The sequence below is a fragment of the Pseudonaja textilis genome, unplaced genomic scaffold, assembly GCF_049901715.1.
Source record: "Pseudonaja textilis isolate UNSWEBS1 unplaced genomic scaffold, rPseTex1.2 PTEXCTG179, whole genome shotgun sequence".
Taxonomy (NCBI): domain Eukaryota; kingdom Metazoa; phylum Chordata; class Lepidosauria; order Squamata; family Elapidae; genus Pseudonaja; species Pseudonaja textilis.
The window spans coordinates 4,825-24,836 of record NW_028262498.1 but is presented as its reverse complement, the minus strand read 5'-3'; the positions used below and the strand labels follow the sequence as shown (position 1 = coordinate 24,836).

At 37.7% G+C, this 20,012-nt stretch overlaps 1 protein-coding gene and 1 pseudogene across 4 annotated transcripts; one reads left to right on the top strand and one right to left on the bottom strand.

Annotated features, from left to right (window-relative positions):
- Positions 1 to 9,345: 9,345 nt before the first annotated feature.
- Positions 9,346 to 19,439, top strand: LOC148123846 (protein-associating with the carboxyl-terminal domain of ezrin-like). 4 transcript variants are annotated; one of them, XM_087918647.1, is made up of 5 exons: positions 9,346 to 9,489; positions 11,929 to 12,140; positions 14,275 to 14,460; positions 18,321 to 18,434; positions 19,329 to 19,439. In XM_087918647.1, exons 2-5 carry the CDS (start codon positions 11,976 to 11,978, stop codon positions 19,422 to 19,424), a joined length of 561 nt encoding a protein of 186 aa, XP_087774773.1. In that variant the 5' UTR covers positions 9,346 to 9,489; positions 11,929 to 11,975; the 3' UTR covers positions 19,425 to 19,439. The 4 variants fall into 4 exon arrangements, with proteins under 4 accessions (XP_087774773.1, XP_087774774.1, XP_087774775.1 ...); XM_087918648.1 differs by having other exon boundaries at positions 9,444 to 9,514; XM_087918649.1 differs by lacking the exon at positions 9,346 to 9,489 and adding an exon at positions 9,578 to 9,866.
- On the bottom strand, positions 14,474 to 15,692 carry LOC148123847 (uncharacterized; annotated as a pseudogene).
- Positions 19,440 to 20,012: the final 573 nt, after the last annotated feature.

The window sequence follows — 20,012 nt, the reverse complement described above, 5'->3', positions numbered from 1 at the left end:
ACATAGTGTAAAAAAGATCTCTAGAAATTATCTAATTTGAAAAGACAACATATAATTTTCAAATCTCACTTTTTATTTTCACTATTGCATACTGGCTAATTATATATCTCACCTTTTATTCTGCTCTGCATATTCACTCAGGTTTTGTAATTAATGCAACCTTACATTTTTAGATAAAAAGTTGAAAATGGTTTTGCTCATAGATTTGAATCTTTACCAGCATGTATCTTGGGATGTGAATTATTCCTTGTAATCTAAATGCTTTAGTACATGCACGATTTAACATTGCAGAGTGACATATCTGAGCTACTGCATATGTAAGTCATTTGGAAATCACCAAAACATCACAACATTAAGACACTGCACTTAATTATTTACATGTTTCTTGAACTAAAAGGATTGATTTGATCAGTACTTAATTAAAACCATAATTCTCTCTCCTGCCTAATTAAGAATATGTTCAGGGGTAGTTTTGCGTAAGCTGAAATAGATTGAAACTGTCTGGAAGGAACTGGTGGTAATTAAAGACTATAGCTTGCCATCTAGTGGTTCAAGAACAACTTCTAAATCAACATCATTCTCCTGGTCTAGCAGAGAAATGTAATAAGTTAGGAATGCAAGTTCTGCCATTAAGGATCATCAGGAGAACTTTGCCCTTTCATCAGATAAGATAATTGCTTCTCGTTTTTCATCTCTTGAAAGACAAAAGAGGAAAATAACAGAATAACAGAGTTAGAAGGGACTTTGGCAGTCTTCTTGTGCAATCCCCTGCTTGAAGCAGAAAACTCTCCAGGATTGGACCCCACCCCCCACCCCCAACTTCTGAAGCAAGCTGTTCCACTGATTAATTATTCTCCCAGGAAATTTCTCCTTAGTTCTAGGTTGCTTCTCTCCTTGATTAGTTTCCATCCATTGCTCCTTGTCCTGCCCTCAGGGGCTTTGGAGAATAGATTCACCCCCTCTTCCTTGTGGCAACCCTTGGTATATTGGAATACTGCTATCATGTCACTCCTAGTCTTTCTTTTCATCAAACTAAACATACCCAATTCCTGCAACCATTCTTCGTATGTTTTAGCCTCCAGTCTCCTATTCAATCTTCTCTGCCCTTTTTCTAGAGTCTTCGATCACTTTTTTTATACTGTGGCAACCAGAACTAGATGCAGTTTTCTAAGTGGGGCTTTACCAAGGCATTATAAAGTGATATTAACACTTCACGTGATCTTGATTCTATCCCTCTAATAATGCAGCCTAGGACTGTGTTGGGTTTTTGGCAGCTGCAGTACACTGCTGGCTCATGTTTTAGTGATTGTCCATTAGGACTCCTAGATCCTTCTCACAGTTACTACTGTTGAGCCAGGTACCACTTATTCTATATTTGTACCTTTGGTTTCTCTTCCTTAATGCACTTTTAACTTTTCTCACTGTTGAGTTTCATTTTGTTAGATAGGACCCATTGTTCAGGTCTGTCAAGATCCTTCTGTATCTTGAGCATATCTTCTGGAGTGTTGGCTATTCCTGCCAGCTTGGTGTCATCTGCAAATTTGATGAGTTCCCCTTCTATCTACTTGTTCATATTATTGATGAAGGTATTGAAGATTGTGGAAGATTACTAAGACAGAATCTTGGGGTATCTCACTATATACTTCCCTCCATGTAGATGCTGTTCCATTGGGGACTACACTTTGAGTGTGGTTGGTCAGCCAGTTACAAATCCATCTGGTGGTGATGCTGTGTAACTCAGGGGTCCCAAACCCCAGATCGTGGCCCACTACTGGGTTCAGAACCATGCTAAAAAATGTGGTGGGTATGTGCACATGCATAGCTACACCTGTGCATGCAGCTTGTGCAAATGAAGCTGTGCAGGCTCACCTGCTATTCACATGGAGCTATCACCTCCCTCCCTCCCTCCTAACAGTCTGCAAAATTGGAAAGTTTAGGGATCACTGGTTTAACCCACATTTTTCAAGTGGTAAGTTGTGATCTATTTTATCAAATGCTTACTGAAATCCAAGTCTATCACAATAGTATTTCGCTCGTCCACTAATTTTGTCACTTTGTCAAAAAACACAATAAGATTTGTCTGGTATGATTTGTTCTTGACAAGCACATGTTGGCTTCTAGTTATGACTTTGCTTCTAGGTGTTTGCAGATTTGTTGCTTGTTATCTTTTCCAGGATCTTCCCAAGTATTGATGTCAGACTGATAGGTTTGTAGTTTCCTGGATCCCTTTTTTTCTACTTTTTTAAAGATAGAAATTACATCAGCCCCTTTTCAGGCACCTGGTAGTTCACTGTTGCTCCATGATCTTTGAAAAATATGGATCAGAAGTTCTGAGATCACATCTGCCAATTTCTTCAGAACCCTGGGGTATAATCCATTTGATTCTGATGATTTGAACTCATCTAGAGCAGATATGTGTTCCCTTACCATTTTCATGCTTAATTTGACTTGCATTTCTAATCTACATTTTACAATTTATTTTTTGATAGGTTAAATTGTTTTTTTAATTTTTGTGTAAAAATAGTGCAACTAATTAGTTAAGCAGTTCTGCTTTCTCCCTGTTGCTCGTTACCTTCTTGCTATTTTCTCCCATTAATGGACTAATTGTTTCCTTGACTTTTTTTCTCATTTTTACATATTGAAAGAATATTGTTGTTGTTGTTATTTTTTTACTTTTGTCGCAAGGCTTATTATATTTTGAGCTTTAGCTTTCCTGAATTCATCTTTGCAGGTTTGGCTATTCGCAGATATTCTGCCTTAGTTATGTGCCTCTCTTTCCACTTTTTATATGATAAAAGTTGTATTACTGAGCAGTAATACAGTTACAGACTATAGCATGTTATCATGAGTTATTAATGTTAGGTATTGCATAACAAATTAGAAAAATGGCTTTGATTATAATAACCGTCAGCTAGATTGAACATAATTTATTTAGTGTCCTGTGTACAACTGATATTAAATAATTTACTATTGTTTATTGTTTTTCCCAAACCGTTTTGCATAGACAGTGTATTGTATCTGTATTATAATATGTTGACTGTGTTGCCTTTTCTTTGTAGTGTTGCAATGGATGGATTTGGCCAGCCCATAGGAATTCCAAGCCGCCCAACTACTGCTTATGGTTATCGACCAGATGAACCTTACTACTATAACAACTTTGGATCCCGATAAAACAATCTACCATATTAAACTTCCTGTACTGTTGAATTGTGTCTTAATTAGGGCATTTTTTCTCTTATCAATGCATGATGCTACTGTTTACATGGCTGTGATACATGTTTGTTGTTGTCCCAGGAAAATGTTAGTAATTCAGTTCCCTTCTCCATCTATGCATTACTTCTGGGTTTTTTTGTCAGATGTTGGAATCTACTAACTGGAAAGTTAATGTTATGTATATTGAGCAATTAATTTAATTACCTTTGAAATAGACTGAGTGATTGTTACACTGTACGCTCAGGGTCCATGAGTTAAACTAATATGACTTCTTTGTTTTTGAATAAAAATTTAATTGGTGTATAAAAGATATAACTTATTTATGCTTTATAATGTCATTGAAGAAACTGAATAATATTCTTTGTAGTGCTCTTGGTCAATCCAAAATATTAATAAACCTCAAACCTGAACATTTAAGAAAGTAAAAGTGAGGTTTTGGCTTTCCTAAAAGAATATCTATGTGAGCACAATCATTGGGCAACTATTAGTGTGCAGAATTATTATGCAATTAAATGAAAACTGAAAATTTGCCTATCTCATTTATTTGCATCTCCTAAAGTGAGAATAATAAACAAACAACTCAAAATGTACAAATAAACATTTCTTACATTTCACACACACACAAATCAGTGACCAATATCTTCAGTAGCAGTCATAACCCTTCCATTCATGGATTCTGTCAGTTTCTTGATCTGTTGACAATCAACTTTCTGTGCAGCAGCCACAATCTCCCAGACACTGTTCAGAGAGGTGTACTGTTTTCCTTCACCATAAATCTCCTGTTTAAGAAGGACCCACAAGTTCTCAATAGGGTTTAGGTCAGGTGAGGAAGGGGGCCATGTCATTATTCTTTCATCTTTAAGGCCTTTACTGGCTTAGCTATGCAGTGCAGTTCATTATGCATATGATGGAGCATTGACCTGCATAAAAATCATGGTGGTCTTGAAAGATTCAGACTTCTTCCTGTACCACTTCTTAAAGAAAGTGTCTTCTAAAAACTGACAGTAGGTTTGAGAGTTGATTTTGAGTCCATCTTCAACCCCAAAAGGTCCAATCTTTAATAACACCAGCCCATACAATACCCACTTCCTCCTTTCTGGCGTCTGAGTCGAAATGGAGTTCTGTTCCAGCCACGGGCCCATCTATCTGGTCTGTCAAGAGTGAGTTACATCTCATCAGTCCATAAAACCTTTGAAAAATCTGTCTTTCTTGCCTCAATCTTGCCGTTTCAACTTAATGTGTCTTGTTCAGTGGTGGTCGGGTTTCAGCCTTCCTTACCTTGGCCATGTCTCTGAGCACTGAACACCTTGTACTTCTGGACACTGCAGTTAGGTTGCAGTTCTGGAATATGATAGCACTGGAGGATAAAGGACTCCTAGTAGCTTCATATTTGATTTTTCTCAAATATTTGGCAGTTGCTTTCCTTCTGTAAAAATTTTCTTTGTGTCCTTATAACCCCTTTTTACGGTGTGCTTGAATATATATTTTCCTCAAATCTTAATTTAGTTTCAGAGTTTTCATCTTGAAATTCTTAGTTCCTGCACTGCGGTTTGTTCTTATGCTCTTTTTATATTTCTTTTTGTGTCTTAAAATTCACTTGTAATTAAATCATTAAATGTTACTGTTTCTTTCGGGCATTTCATTTTCTTGCAATTGAATTTTGTTTTCAGTGATCATTGCATTTAAGTTTCTTGAATAAATATGATAACAATGAAATACATGTATCACGAAGTTTGGGAGTAAAGTGATGGGTGGCATCAGAATTTTTCACACAGTTGAGATATGGGGAAAAGACTAGAAAAAAATTATTTGCATCGATATGTCCTGATGACAATTTTAAAGAAAACAAAAAACGTGTTTGCATAAATTGAAGAATTATTTCCCTGTGTTGTGATGTTGGAGGAGGGGGGCAATAACTTCCTCAATGGCTCAAAGGGGTAATTCTTTCAAAAAGGTTAAGAACCACTGGTCTAGATCACAGTTTCTCAAACTGGCACCTTCCAAATTTGTTGCATGTGTTGCAACTCCTACAATCCTGGCCAGTTTTGGCACACTGAAAATGTTCATGGTACTGAGGTGGGGGAAAGAAGTGCTACAGATATTCAATTTGGCATGATTCTCTCTAGAAGAGTAGTCATGTATTGTGAAAGGAAAACTCATACTTTTTGTGCAGGCCAAAGCTTCTCAATTTAACATCTCGTAAACCTGAACAAGAAGAAAAACGGAATTTCTGTGGGGGTTTTTCTTTTCATTTACAGCACTCCTGAAATGAGCTCCGAAATGTCTTTATCTCCTTTTCTATTTATTTTCATCTGCATGATCATCACCATCTACAGAGACACACATTGTGCTGTGTCTTTTCTTAGCCTCTGTAAAACAGTCTTGACTCCATAAATTTCATTGAAGTTGACACTTCAATTTAATTGAAGATGACACTAAACTGGCAGGAATAGCCAATACCCCAGAAGACAAGCTCAGTATCCAAAAGAATCTTAACATAGTTGAACAATGGGCCCTATCCAACAAAATGAAATGTAATGAGAAAAACAAGGTTTTACACTTAGGCAGGAAAAATCAAAGGTACAAGTACTGATTAGGCAAAACCTGGCTCAAAAACAGTAACTGTGGGAGGAACCTTGGAGTCTTATTGGACGATTGCTTAAATATGTAGCAGCAGCCAAAAAAGCTAATACAATCTTTGGTGGTATAAACAAGGCAGAGAATCAAAAATACATGAAGTATAAGTAATGCTTTATAAAAAAATTTAATAAGACCACACCTGGAATACTACATTTGTTTTGGTCACCACATTACAAAAAAAAAAAAAAAAAAAGTTGAGATTTTGGAAAAAGTGCAGAAAAAAGCAAATAAGATGATTAAAGGCCCAGAGACTAAAATCATGAACAGTTGCAGGATTTGGGTTTGGGTCCGGAGAAGAGAAGAGAATGACTACAGGTGACATGATAGGGGTGTTCCAGTATTTGAGAGGCTGCCACAAAGAAGAGGGGGGTCAACTTATTTTCCAAAACACCAGAGGGCAGGACAAGAAACAATGGATAGAAACCAATCAAGCAGAAGAGCAACTTAGAATTAAGGAGAAACTTCCTAACAGTGACAACAAATTAACCAGTAGAACAGCTTGCCTTCAGAAATTGTACGTGCTCCACCACTGGAGATTTTTTTTTTAAAAGATTGGACAGCGATTTCTCTGAAATGGTATAGGGCACAGATGTCAAACTCGATTGTGTCAAGTAACGTCATGTGACGTATTGCGATGTTTTTTTCCTTTGCAGAACTGGGGTGGGTGTGGCCTGTATGTGATGCACCTGGCCTGCGGGCCACCAGTTTGACACTCCTGGTCTAGGGTCTCCTGTTTGAGCAGGGGGGGGTGGACCAGAAGACCTCCAAGGTCCTCTTCCAGCTCTATTCTGAATGTGAATTTTAAATTTCCCTTTTGAATTTGACCTACTCTTTTTAAAAATAAGATTCCTAGTGAAAGATCGGAGTGCTAGACAGCAGGAACGGGAAACTTTGTCACTGAGCACTACTTGTATTTATTAGGCAATTTGATTTGTTGTTGGGGAACAAGAGTGTCAACGGTCTGACTAGAGAACCCAAAAGAAGTAGGTACTCTCAGGAACTTTCTAATCCTAAAAGTATAACTTTATTGGACACACCCAGAGGTGGTATTCAGCAGGTTCTGACCAGTTCTGGAGAATCGGTAGCAGAAATTTTGAATAGTTCAAAGAACCAGCAAATACCACCTCTGACTGGCCCCACCCCCATCTATTTTCTGCCTCCTGAGTCCCAGCTGATCGGCTGGGCCTTCTTTTGTTGCCCTGCATAGCAGAATGGAGCTGGAAAGCAGGTTAGTGGGGTGCGGAGGGAATGGAATTTTGCAGTATCTTTTCCCTGCCATGCCTACCAAGCCACACCACCCCAATCAAGCCACGGCCAGAGAAACAGTGGTAAAAATTTTTTGAATCCCATCCCTGGATATAGCATTTTGGCACTGAAGATTCAAAACCAACTCTGGTTGTTCCTGCGCAATGCTTTCATGATTAAACAATGGTTTCACCCTTTCCCCACTCATGCATGTTCACACTGTCCAATTATGAATCATCCTTTTGTTTTGAGAACAGTTTATTTCTTTGTCGGGCACCTGCATCAGTGACCTTGGTGGGTTCTTGGCTCTCACAGTCTCTCCCTGGAACGTCTGCATTCTTTCTCACCCTTCCCTCTCTCCAGTTCTTTGGCAAGCTGAATAGCAGTAAGGCTCGAACATTTCAAAAATGATTCAATCTTAAAAAGGGAATTAAATTGGCATCAAAATATTTTTTCTAAGATTATTTGTTACTGGGGTCACAGTTGAAACAGACTCAGCCAAATTAATTTTCCTGATGTATAGGATACATAGTTAAATTTCATTGTTAATTTTCATTGGGGAAAGAAAGTTGCTGACAGAAATGTCATATAATACATTGTCCCTTTTTGTCTTCAAAATCTCCAGCAACTTTTTTAAAAAGAACATATCTTTATATAATAGTCATTTTCTAATGGACTGCTAATGTCTTGATAGATTTTTCAACCTGAAAGGAACATTGGTGGTAGCATATGTTGTATTACAGTTTTTGGACTTGATTTCAAGGATGTTGTGCTTGCCTGAACTGTAGATAAATGCATTGTTACAGAGTGGACATTCACAAGGAAAACTTTTTTTCAAAGCAACTATTACATAGGATCTGTCCTGCAGCTCTTGACACAGAGTTCAAATAGCAATATCATCAGTTTGGGGAAGTGCACTTTTGGAAAAGAGAAAGTCCAGGCTTAAATTTTAAATGTTGAATTACTTTAATATTTAGTTAAACAAAAATGATGTTAATATAATCCCAAAAATATAAATTTCCAAAGTAGAAGTTCCCAAAGTAAAAAAATTAAAATCATGAACTAAAAACAATTTTAAAAAATCATAAACCATAACTTCCTAAAAATCAACCTCTAACACATTGCAGGTGGGTTCTATTTTATTAAAGGAGATAAATTAATATGGGATGCTTTAAAAGTGTTTTGAAGTAAAACCTTAGCCCCAAAATTGCCCAAAGCCCAGGTGGGTTTTTTTTTAGGACAGGAATTAATTCGCCTGAGTTACTCCAAATTCATTTCTAAGACTTATACATTTCTAAGACACTTTCTAAGAAGTGCCCATTCTCCTGCCCACAAATACAACTGAAACTGGCCCTGGAGGAAGGAGAACTACTGCAAACCAATACTCTTCATTTGCAACCCTCTTAAGTTACTAAAGAAGAGCAACCAAGACAGCTGAATGGTGAAATAGTTTGGATGGGTGCACTTCTCCCATCCCAAACCTGCCAAAGGCCTTCTATCAGTAGAACCAAAGGTGTCTCAATCTGGTATGCTTCCCCACTTTCCTCCCCTTGAGGCAAAGCTTCCCTCGAATTACATCATTATCTACACCTACCTCCCCCATTCTCTCTTCCTTCACCCTCTACCCTTTGCAAGCAAAGCAGAAAGGGGGGGGGGCTGTATTCCTGCTTATTCTGTTGCCATGGTTGACAGGAGAAGCAGAGGGCAGGGCTCATTTGCTGCAACCCATGGGGATCGCAGCATTAACAGCAGCAGTCCCAAGGGACAGCGGCTCAAAGGAGGCACTCCCGACTCCCAGGCAGAGCTACTCGTCTGGTTTGAAGATCTGTGATGTTAAGGGCACCCCACAGTTCTTCCCTCTGGCGCACTTTTCTGCTTTTGCACCGAAGAACAGTGCCCTAGTGCATGAAGGTGCTCTTGGGGACAACGCCATTTCACTCCGGGAAGCTTCTTCCATAAGACGACGGTCCCCTACTACACCATGCAAAGGCAAAAAGTTATTGGAAATTAACTGTGGGAAGTTAATTTCACTGTTGCAGTGTTGGACATACTAGCGTTTTCCCTAGCTTCCTAACTGGCATTTTTTATTAATACTTTATAAATAGACATTTTTACGTCCCTGCGGTTAACAGGCTCCCGCGATCCCGCTCCGTCGACTAAGCGCTCCTTGCCAGGCTCTCCTGCCCTCACTCAATATGGCGCCACCGACCCCTGCGCGGAGCGAAGGACGATCTTGTGGGCGTCAGTGGATCCTCCGGTGTGATTCTATGGTCTGCGTAAGCCGGAAATTTACCTTCCCCTTCCCTCAGCGCTTGTTGTGGAAGTGGCTGTTGAGGAAGTGGGGCGGTGAGGGCAGCTCGGTTCTTTCCTTCCCCCTCGGCGGGGTGGCAGGTGAGAGGGCGCCAGCCAACCGGAGGTGACAGCCCGGGCAGTTCGGGGGGGGCGGGGGGGGGGAGGGGGGCTTGATTTCCCGGTACCGGGGGTAATTGTTCAGCTCGACACTGCCGTGAAAGGATTAACTATTTTGAGGCTCGCCGTCTTTTCGGGAGAGTTCTCGCCCCGGTCCTGGCGATTTGCTTACCATGCAGTAAGCAGACTGCCTGTCATCAGCGCTGAGGCACAGCCCAGCAAAGGAAGAGAGCCGCCCAACGTCGGCGCGTTATTAGTGCCTTGTTTTATCGTCATAGAATTTTATTCCAGAAAAGTGGAGAGTCCTGTGACATTTTAAATATTAACTGGTACATTTAGAGACTGTAGAGTTCAGTTGGGTAAGTCAGTCAGTTTCTCTTTCTGCTCGTCCGTCTCTGAAATATAAGAGTAGGTCTGATGATCTGACATTGGTTTTACAGACTTAATATTGTTTTATTTCATTACATTCGGTTAGAATTCTGTATTGGCCAAGTGTGATTGGACAACACAAGGAATTTGTCTTTGGTGCATATGCTCTCAGTGTACATAAAAAGGAAAGATACATTCGTCAAGAATCATAAGATAGTCATAGGGTACAAATAAGCAATCAAATCATACTAAGAAACAATCAGTAAGGATACAAACAACAAAGTTAAAATTTCATGATCTTTATCATGATTTTTTTTCTGTGTGTTTGTGTTTGAAACATTTTTTTCTGCCTAGAACATCTGTTCTTTACTTTTCACTTCTTTACTTTTCACTTTTCAGTTGTATTCCACATTATACAACTTTTTAGATAGGTGACCAGAACTTGTATTTTTCTCGAGTGAATGATCCAGTGAATTGCTGAGTGACACATCTGAGCCAAGAAGCAGAATGAAATACTGAGAGTTAACAGGAACACATAAATAGTGTGCTATAAGCCACCTAGAGCCACACAATGGAAATGAGGGGCATGTACATTAAAAATAAATAAGAATGATGAATCATTCTTTGATATTTCTGGTAAAAGTGTTGCTTCACTTTTTAAAAAAGAAGTCAGTAATGGTCAAACTAATTTTTTTTCTATGAGCCTCCAAACTTTCAATTTTCTGTGATTTAAATGCATTGCATTTACTGTTTATCAGTTCAATTTGTGCTTTGGGTTTTCCATCATTATCTCTAAATGGATACAGAAAGACAATTAAACAAATAGTCAACAAAGCCAATTAAAATTGAGACCCAGTTTGGTTTAATGGTTAAGACACCAGCCCAGAAAGCCAGAGACCATGAATTCAGATGCCACATTAGCTATGAAAAGCCTGCTGAGTGACCTTGGGCTACTCATTCTCCCTCAGCCCAACCAACCGCACATGGTTGTTGTTGTGGGCACAATAGGAGAAGGATGGTGTATTGGATATGTTCATTGTCTTGAGTTATTTCTAAAAATAATAAAAGAGGAAATATAAATTAAATTAAAATAAAATCCATGGCCAAAAAGGAATTTAAGTTGCTCAGTGCAAGGAAAAACATGTACTTACCTTTTTATTAGCAAATTCTTATTGACTAATTTAAGTACAGAAAACGTTCTTTAACAATTTCTGGGATACCATGAATGTGTCTTTTCCATTATATAAGCCTATGACTTGGGAGGAAAGAAAAGCCAAACAATTTTGCCAAAATGTAAATAACCAAAAATTAGCAACCACCAGAGGGTCTTAGTTCAGGTGATCATGAACTCCAGTTACTATAGTGGAATGTTTTTGCATTCTTTTCAGTAGAAAGAGAAATTTGTGAAGCCTGTAGAATAGAGATATTGATGTTAAGCTCAAAGGCAAATCCAATAGTGGTAAAATGGATAAATGGATTGTTTCAGGAGAAACCAATATTTTTATATTTGAAGTATTAATACACACGTGCACACAGATACACACACACACACACATTCTTTGATCTTTTTGCATATACTGTACAAGTAGTACTCAGCTTACAACAGTTCATTTAGTAACTGCACATATACTTAAAAACTTCAAATGTTTACATTCAAGACATTGGTAGACAATTAAACATTTTTTACAGTTACTTCTGTATAGTCATAGGTATATCAATTTGGAAGACCTACTGTGATTAATATCAGTTACTGTATAGCTAATCTGTTTATATTTTCAATGTTAATCTTACGTCGTCATAAAAAGTGAAAAGTTTGTTATGTTCCCCCTGCTTTGTACAAAGAAGGAAAGGGTGGGGATGGGTGTATCAAACAACACATGCATCATGTAAATACTAACACATAGGTTTCTGGATTATACAAGTGATTCACATTAAGTATGTAATTGTAAGAATTGCATTATGGTATAATCACAATTTGTTATGAATGCTGCTAAATATAAGGAATTTTATATTAATTGGGACTAATTTGTCTGAAATCATTTCTCCTTAAAGCTTCCTTGCTACCATAAAATATATTCCAAGACACCTTGAGTTAGGTAATGGGATCAGAGAACAGTGCTTTAAAGCGTCATGCAGTGGATGAACCTTCATTTACATTACCTTCTGGAGTCAATATTTATTCAGCAATATTGCAGCATGACAAACTTGCTTCAGTGTTTGTTTACAACAGAGAGAATGAAGACAATGTTAACAGAGCTGCCAAGGTATTTAAATATTTATTATATTATTACTATTTGTATAGAAATTTCTGAAATTTATTTTCAGTAGAAATTTCAAGGGCAGTTTATGGGGAAAAGACACATGGCCTTTGAAATGGCAGTACAAAAGGTAACATTGAACTTAATTCCTAGTGATTACTGATGTATACCATGGTATGCATAGCTGTATAGAGTATTATTCTGACAGGATTATGGTTGGATTCACACAACATACTTGATCATTGTTGCTTTGTTATAATTTATTGAACATATTTTTGGGGTTTGTAGAAACATTAAAATATAAACCATGTTTTACAAAACTGACTATATTCTCACAAGAAATTAGCAATTATATTACATTTAGTATTTTATGTTCTATTTACATTCATGGCTAGGCACAGGAAGAAAATAATAATGTTTAGATATATAAATATAAGTGTCTCAGACACTGATAAATATTTGTAGAAACTGGCCATTTTACATAATAGTTGCTGACCGTGACACTGATCTTCTTGTACTGATGACTTAAGTAATTGTGTGAGGTATAATTAGAAAGTTTTATAACTGCATGATAAATTTGTGAATAAATTCAGTTTAATTGTTTTACACACAAAAAGATATTTCTAATTATTTGGCTCAGAATTGCTTTGATAAAATCACTTATCCCTAAGAGCTGAAGTGTTTCTATGGCTCCTTTTTTGCTACTGCCATTTTCTTAAAATAAGGGCAGAGTTAGTATTTGAGGGCTTGACTTTTGTTTATGTATCACTGTGCTTATAAAATATTGATGATTCATAACTGTTCTAGATTGGTTGGCTATTATTTAGTAAATTGATAAATAAATAAAACTATAGGCATTGCCAGATAAATTATATATTTTCTTACGTGCAGATAGTACTTAGTTAATGACTGGTCACTTAGCAACTGTTCAATGTTACAACAGACTCCACCATCACCTGAAGTCAAAATTTTTACACACCCCTCCCCCTGGGAGGGAATTGCATTTTGGGCATGTGGCTAATGGCTGACATTTATGGCTGCTTGGGGCATCCTACAGTCATGTGACTGCAATTGTTGATATTTTTTGCTGGTTTATGGTACTTACTTTCAGTTTCCAGCAAAAAGAAGTCCATGGGATAAAATGGATTTGAATGGGATGTTTCAATATTTGGATATTTCGGTCTCAAAATATTTTGCATATGTGCAGTTCTCGGTACTCTCTTAGCTTGGTTGTTTGCTGAAATATGTTTTATTAACTCATGACTAGGTGACATCATCAATTTTATATATCTATAGTAAGGGAAGGTGACATTGTTGTCCAATTGCATTGACTGTGGTTTTCAAAATTATTTTTAATATCTTCAGTCAGGTGGGCTCAAAGAAACTCTGGCAATTACAATGTTATTAGTTCCTTTTCAATTACTTTGATCTCTTTTTAAAAAAGAACTGCACGATCTGATCACAGGGTGTTAGTTCTTCTAATATGTTCTTTAATATAATTGGGAAAGTTTTAAGCATTCTTAGATTTTATAAGTATATGGAATAAACTTATGGAATTACTTTTGAGGAAAGTGAGCTAAAATTATTATATATATCAAATAGAGACTGTGACAAAAGTAAATGTCAAAACTGTTGTATTTGGGGAATTCTAAAGGTTTGGATTTTATGCCTGCATTTATATTGTTTGGATCATAATGAGTGATGCTTGCAGTCATTTTACATATTGTATAGAGTATTTGCCACTGGAGACTGAAGCTTTCATAGAATTGTTTGTTTGTGTCCTTCAAAAACATTACAGACTTATAGAAAAATGTAGATAGCTAGCATGTATTTGATGTTATTTAAAATTAGGCTTTTGGAGTGCCAGGATTTTCTGTCATTTTATGTATGAGGCTAGAATTTGAAACAAATATATAGGTGGAAATTCTGACTACTAGAGAGCAAACTAGAATTAATTTTGTCCAAATATTCTAATGAAATACTCAAGTTGCTTAGTAATCATATGGAACTCATGCTATAGAGAAAGGAAGTGTATAATATTTGTCTTCTTTCCATTTTCACTATTGGATATGAAGTGTGTGCATATAATATGTTTGCAATACTGAGTAGTGGTTTTCGTTTTTTGTTTGCATCTTGAAAGCACCTGAAAACTTTGCGCCATCCTTGCCTTCTGCGCTTCCTTTCATGTACTGTGGAAGTAGATGGAATTCACCTGGTTACAGAGCATGTGCAACCACTGGAAAAAATCCTGGAGGCTCTCTCTCCTTCAGAGATATGTGCTGGAATCTATGATGTTTTACAGGCTCTTGTGTTCCTTCATGATAGGGTGAGTGTGACAGTTACGCACTTTCCAGTCAAAATAAAGAGACATGTGGAAATAGGCTTTATTAATTTGTTACTTTAATTTATTTATTTGATTTATATTGCCACATATTTGCCCATGGCGACTTGAGGCGGCTTACACAATGTAAAATCATATTTTAAAAAAAATAAAAATAAAAACAATAAGAACTAACAAAAAGAATCAAATAAATTAGTAAAGTACAAGAGAACAAAATTTGGGAAAAGAAAAAAAACAAAACAAAAAAACAAAAACCAACTCCCACCCCCCACCCCAATGACAGTGGATCTCACTAGCCATTTGATGGATTCCATCCCTCTCTGGGTTCCCCAGGCCCGCTGGCAAAACCAAGTCTTCAGTGCCTTTCAGAATAGTATTAATGAGGGGCCATTCTAATCTCTGGAGGAATGATGTTCCAGAGAGACGGAGCCACCACTGAGAAGGCCCTTCTTCTAGGTCCCACCAGGTTTATCTCCCTCAGGGGTGGGGCCCGCAGCATTCCCTGCCTCCTCGCTCTAATGGGTCGGGTAGATGTGACCAGGAAGAGATGTTCCCTCAGATAACCCGGACCCAAGCCATGAAGGGCTTAAGGTGACAACTAGCACCTTGAATTGCACCTGGAAGCAAATTGGCAACTAATGCAGCTCCTGCAGGAGAGGTGATACATGTGCACACTGGGGTCTGCATAAAACCATATGGGCCACTGAATTTTGCACCAACTGGAGCTTCCAGATGCTCTTCAAGGGCAGCCTCATGTAGAGCGTGTTGCAGTAATCAAGACGGGAAGTGACCAGGGCGTGAGTGACAGTGAGTAGGGACTGCTGATCTAGGAAAGGGCATAATTGGTGCACAACCTTTAGTTGCACAAAGGCCCTACTGGCCACGACTGCCACCTGCTCTTCAAACAGGAGTCATGAGTCCAGGAAAACCTCTAGATTATGCACAGGGTCTGTTTGGGGTAGTGCCACCCCATCCAAGACTAAAGGTGGTAATTCTCCCTGAACCAACGAACCCCAGACCCAGAGCCACTTGGTCTTGCAAGGGTTTAGTTTCAACCCATTTTTCCCCATCTAGCCCCTAACAGCCTCCAGGCACTGTGAGAGGGAGGACACAGCAACACTTAACTCACCACAGGCCAAGACATACAGCTGAGTATCATCGGCATATTGGTGATACCTCAGTCCATGGTGACATATGATCTCACCCAGCAGTTTCATATAAATGTTGAACAGAAGCAGAGATGTGGAATCCTGTAAAGCAGTGGGCGAGGGTTGGATCTCTCCCCTCCTATCAACACCGACAGAGAGCGGCTGCAGAGGAAGGAAGTGAACCAAGACAGCACAAGGCCTCCCACTCCCATCCCCTGAAGCCATCCCAGGAGAATCCCATGGTCAATAGTATCAATAGAATGGATGCACTACCCCCATCCCGCTCCCGCCAGAGATCAACTAAACGTGCAACCAATGCTGTTTCTGTCCCAAATCCAGGCCTGAATCCTGACTGGTAGGAGTTGAGATAATCCGTTTCATCCAGAAACCTCTGGAGCTGCTGCACGAGCACCTTCTCAACAACCTTCCCCAAAAAGGGAAGATTGGAGACAGGTCGGAAATTATCCAACCATGTAGAGTCAAGTGATGGCTTCTTAAGAAGAGGGCGGACCACAGCCTCCTTACAGTGCTGGGGTACCGTCCCCTCCTGTAGAGAAGCATTAATCACCACCAGAGTCGATCCGACTGTCGCCTCCTGGGAAGCTTTCACAAGCCAGGAGGGACATGGGTCTAAAATACAGGTGCTCGCGTGCATACTCCCTAGGATCCTGTCCACGTCCTCAGGAGCAACAGGGTCAAACCATTCCCAGATAACAGGGCAAGAACCTGGCTCAGAAGCTTCCACTGGATCAGTAACTACGCCGGCATCTAACTGGGAACGAAGTCAAGCGATTTTGCCTTCCAGAAAATCCGCAAATTCCTCGGCACACCCCTTCAATCTCCTCCTCCTCTAAGAGGAGACGGCTCCCCTTAAAGAGGGTCGCTGGGCGATTATCACTTAAAATTACACTGTATTTAAGGTATCTATCAAATGTCTCATGTTTCTTTTTACTGCTTTAGTTTGCTTGTTTTTTTAACATAATTTTGGGTCTCCTAATGAAAAATAAATCACATTGTGTCATCTTTTTATATATGTGCATTTTTCATAGGCCTGATTTAGGGCATGTGCCCAAAGCACAGTTATCATTTTGTTTCCAATCTCTGATCTAGATTCATCCTTGACCATTACTTTAGTTAGACTCAGAATGCTGACTAGAGACAAAGAAAACTCATGAGCCAATCATTTATCTCCCAAGCTAACTAATAGGAGAGTTCAAAAATGATACTCAAATACCATTCTACTCCCTATGTTGTCATAATTTCCAGAATAAGAAAAATCCTTTCAATCTTAACCAAATAATAGAAAATTAATTGCCTATCATGTTTTCATTATATTTAAGTGATCTTTAAAAGAATAAGCAGTTATAGTATTGCAGGAAAGCCATCTTATTGTCAAGTATTCTATTTCAATGAAAAAGCCATTGTTAGTTGAGTTGCTGGAAGAATATGTCAACATTATTACAACCAAACATTTTCACTATTGCTTTGACAATGGTTACAGGTTGCAGGGCAAGGAAGGACAGGGCACAGTAATGTCCACCTAAGCTAGAGGTTGGGAGACAGGTGAACAAGAATTTAGGGTAGTGTTTATATAAGGAGGGAATATCAAAGTGGTCATTTTAAATAGGGATGATGAAATTGAATTAAAGGCTTGCTGATAGAGATAGTTGCATTCCTTTTCTAATTTAGTTAAAATTCAGACGCCAAGGAGGTTGCCCTTGGTGAAGTAAGAGTAAAAGCAACATAAAAGTAAATTGCCTACGGGTCCAAGAATTGGGAGGGGGGGAAGTCCATCTTTTATACTTGCACAGTATAAGTACTGTCTTCCTCTCTCAAAACAAGCCAATGTTATGAGGACAGGCAGGTCTGGAATAAATCTCAGAGTGGTACAAAGAGATCCTTCAATCTTTTAAGTTGCTATTTTATATCTGGTTTGTTTTTATTTGATTCATGGGCAAAATGTTTTCAAAATCAAACAAATTCAATTGGTTTATGCTTTGTTTCAACCCAGAGGAAGCACAATTGTATACAGATGTAAGAATTTAAAAAGTCTATTATACTTTATATTTTATTCTGGATTTTATATTAGATTTTGTTAAGGTGAGGTAAAAAGAATTGGTGAAGAGAATAAGGAATAAGAGGCAGTGCAGGAGAAAGTAAGATAGTCATATTGGATAGGAATAACAGCATGAATTTGATTTGTGCCTCTAGATGGGAGCTGAATTTCTTTTAATTAAACACATACATGGTCATGGAAATAATGATATTTCCCTAGATGACTTGTGTAATTAGTAATTATAAGAAGTGGCAGAATAATGGAATAGGTAACTGAAACAATAGAACTCTGGATTTCAGTTCTTCGTATTTGGAGGTGTATTTGAGCACAGTGTCTTCAGCTATTTTATTTAGTGGCTTTTGATGAATAGTTCTTTTTACAACTAAAGCAAGCAAACTCTTAAAACAGCCTACCTTGTTTTTTTGTCCTGATGTGTGTCAGTAATAAACTGATTAGTATCAACTTGGTCTGACATAACACAACCTTCTTTCTAGTTCTCCAGTGGGATATAAAGTCCCTCTGTGGTTTTGACTGCTGTCCTTTGTTGTCTCAGGATATCTAATTAGTACTAACAAAAGTTTTATATTTAACTATTCCCAGTCTTACTATGTATTTTTTATCTTTTTAAAAACACCTATTAGGGAAACCTAACCCACAACAATATCTGCTTATCCTCTGTATTTGTGAGTGAGGATGGACACTGGAAATTAGGAGGCATGGAAACTGTCTGCAAGCAGAATGAAGCAACAGCAGAGGTAGAATCAAGCACCTTATTCTGTTGTCACACACAAGGGGACTACTTTCTGTTTCTTGATTGGTCTTCACCGTTTCATTCCACTCTCTTGAATAATTTAGTTATTTTTAGATCCCAGCATGTCTGAGATTATAAGCCAGTCATGTTGCCTTATTTCTTTTTTCAAAGTTGTAATCAGAGTCCCCAACAGCATTGAACAAGAAGACATGAAGCTAATTGATAAGGTTCAGTGAAGAATTATTTAGGGATATTATTGCAACCTTGCAATGACATACATATATTTAGACTAATGAAGACACTACTTTGCTAAAGATGAAAGAATATGATCTCCTCTGAGCCCTTGATATAAACTAATTTTAAATTAGGATTCACTACTATGCTCTAATTGCTGTGGCATGTAAGGATTTGGTTTCCAAGCTTTGACCAAATTAGAAAAGTGAAATTATTGTTAAGGTTATAAGAATGACACCTGACTTCTGTATTTGCGAAGTGTATAGTCAACAGAGATGGGACTGAAGCTTCTATTAACATTTAGTAATTATCAATATTTCATATTGTCCAGTATATATCAATTGCACTTCCTGTTCTTTTGAGATAAATTACACACAGTCTTTTAGAGACAGTGATTTTGTTCTGTGATAAAGCCATTTTTAAAAAATATGTTATGATCTTATTACAGAAGTTTTGGGCTATATGCAACATAGCTTGAAATGATTCATTTGGATTTTGGAATCATCAAGAGTAGGGGGCTAGAGAAATGCTGTTGATATTTGAATAAATATTCAAATGGTGGTAAGGAAAGGACAAAGATAACATATATAAATCTTTGTAGCTTCTCATTTTGACACAAGTTCCTCTGCATTAATATAGCTTTCCATTGTTTCACCCATTGTAGTTTCTGCGTAGTATCCAGTCAATACGAGAAAAGACAGGGATTCCACCTGAAGAACAGGTAAGTGTTATCATTGTTTATACAGGAGAAATGTGCTGAGACCTATCTAAAAGAAAAGTTCAGAAAATAGTTTCTGTTAATGTGTGTTTAATTGTACATATGTAGTAACCAAGAGGTAACTCTTCATTATCTGTTGCATGCATATTATAAAAGATATTTTATATCTTTTAAAGATATCAAGATGGTATGCATCATTCAGTGTTGGATCCATTTGTGAGGAAAACTGATACATTAACATGAGTTACATTCCTAAAAATGTTGGTGCTGAAGTTTCCTCCCTAAATATTTTACTTTTAATTTCAAATTTATCAGGTTCAGAAATTCAACATGATTTTTAAAAGCAAATTTAATATGTGACATCTTTTGAAGTTGGAAGACTTTCATTTAAAAACTGAGGCAAAAATGTATTGAGAAAGAATTTTTATACTTTTATACTAAGTTACTTGATATACTTTTAAAATATCTATAATATAAAATCTGTGTGAATCAGAATAATTTTTTTATTCAAAATCCATGCTTTCCTGAATTATGCAGGTGCACTGAAACTTTAATTTAATGGTGAGTTCAGGAATGGGTGTCTTTGTCATTTACTTTCTATCACCCATTAATTTTTTTACCAATTTTTTT

Bases quoted from the DNA above. Each gene is read 5' to 3' on its own strand.
- LOC148123846 (XM_087918647.1), top strand. From the start codon at position 11,976: ATGGGATCAGAGAACAGTGCTTTAAAGCGTCATGCAGTGGATGAACCT. The intron at 12,141-14,274 runs GTATTTAAATAT...GCATCTTGAAAG, and splicing joins ATGTTAACAGAGCTGCCAAG to CACCTGAAAACTTTGCGCCA. The intron at 14,461-18,320 runs GTGAGTGTGACA...AACACCTATTAG, and splicing joins TTGTGTTCCTTCATGATAGG to GGAAACCTAACCCACAACAA.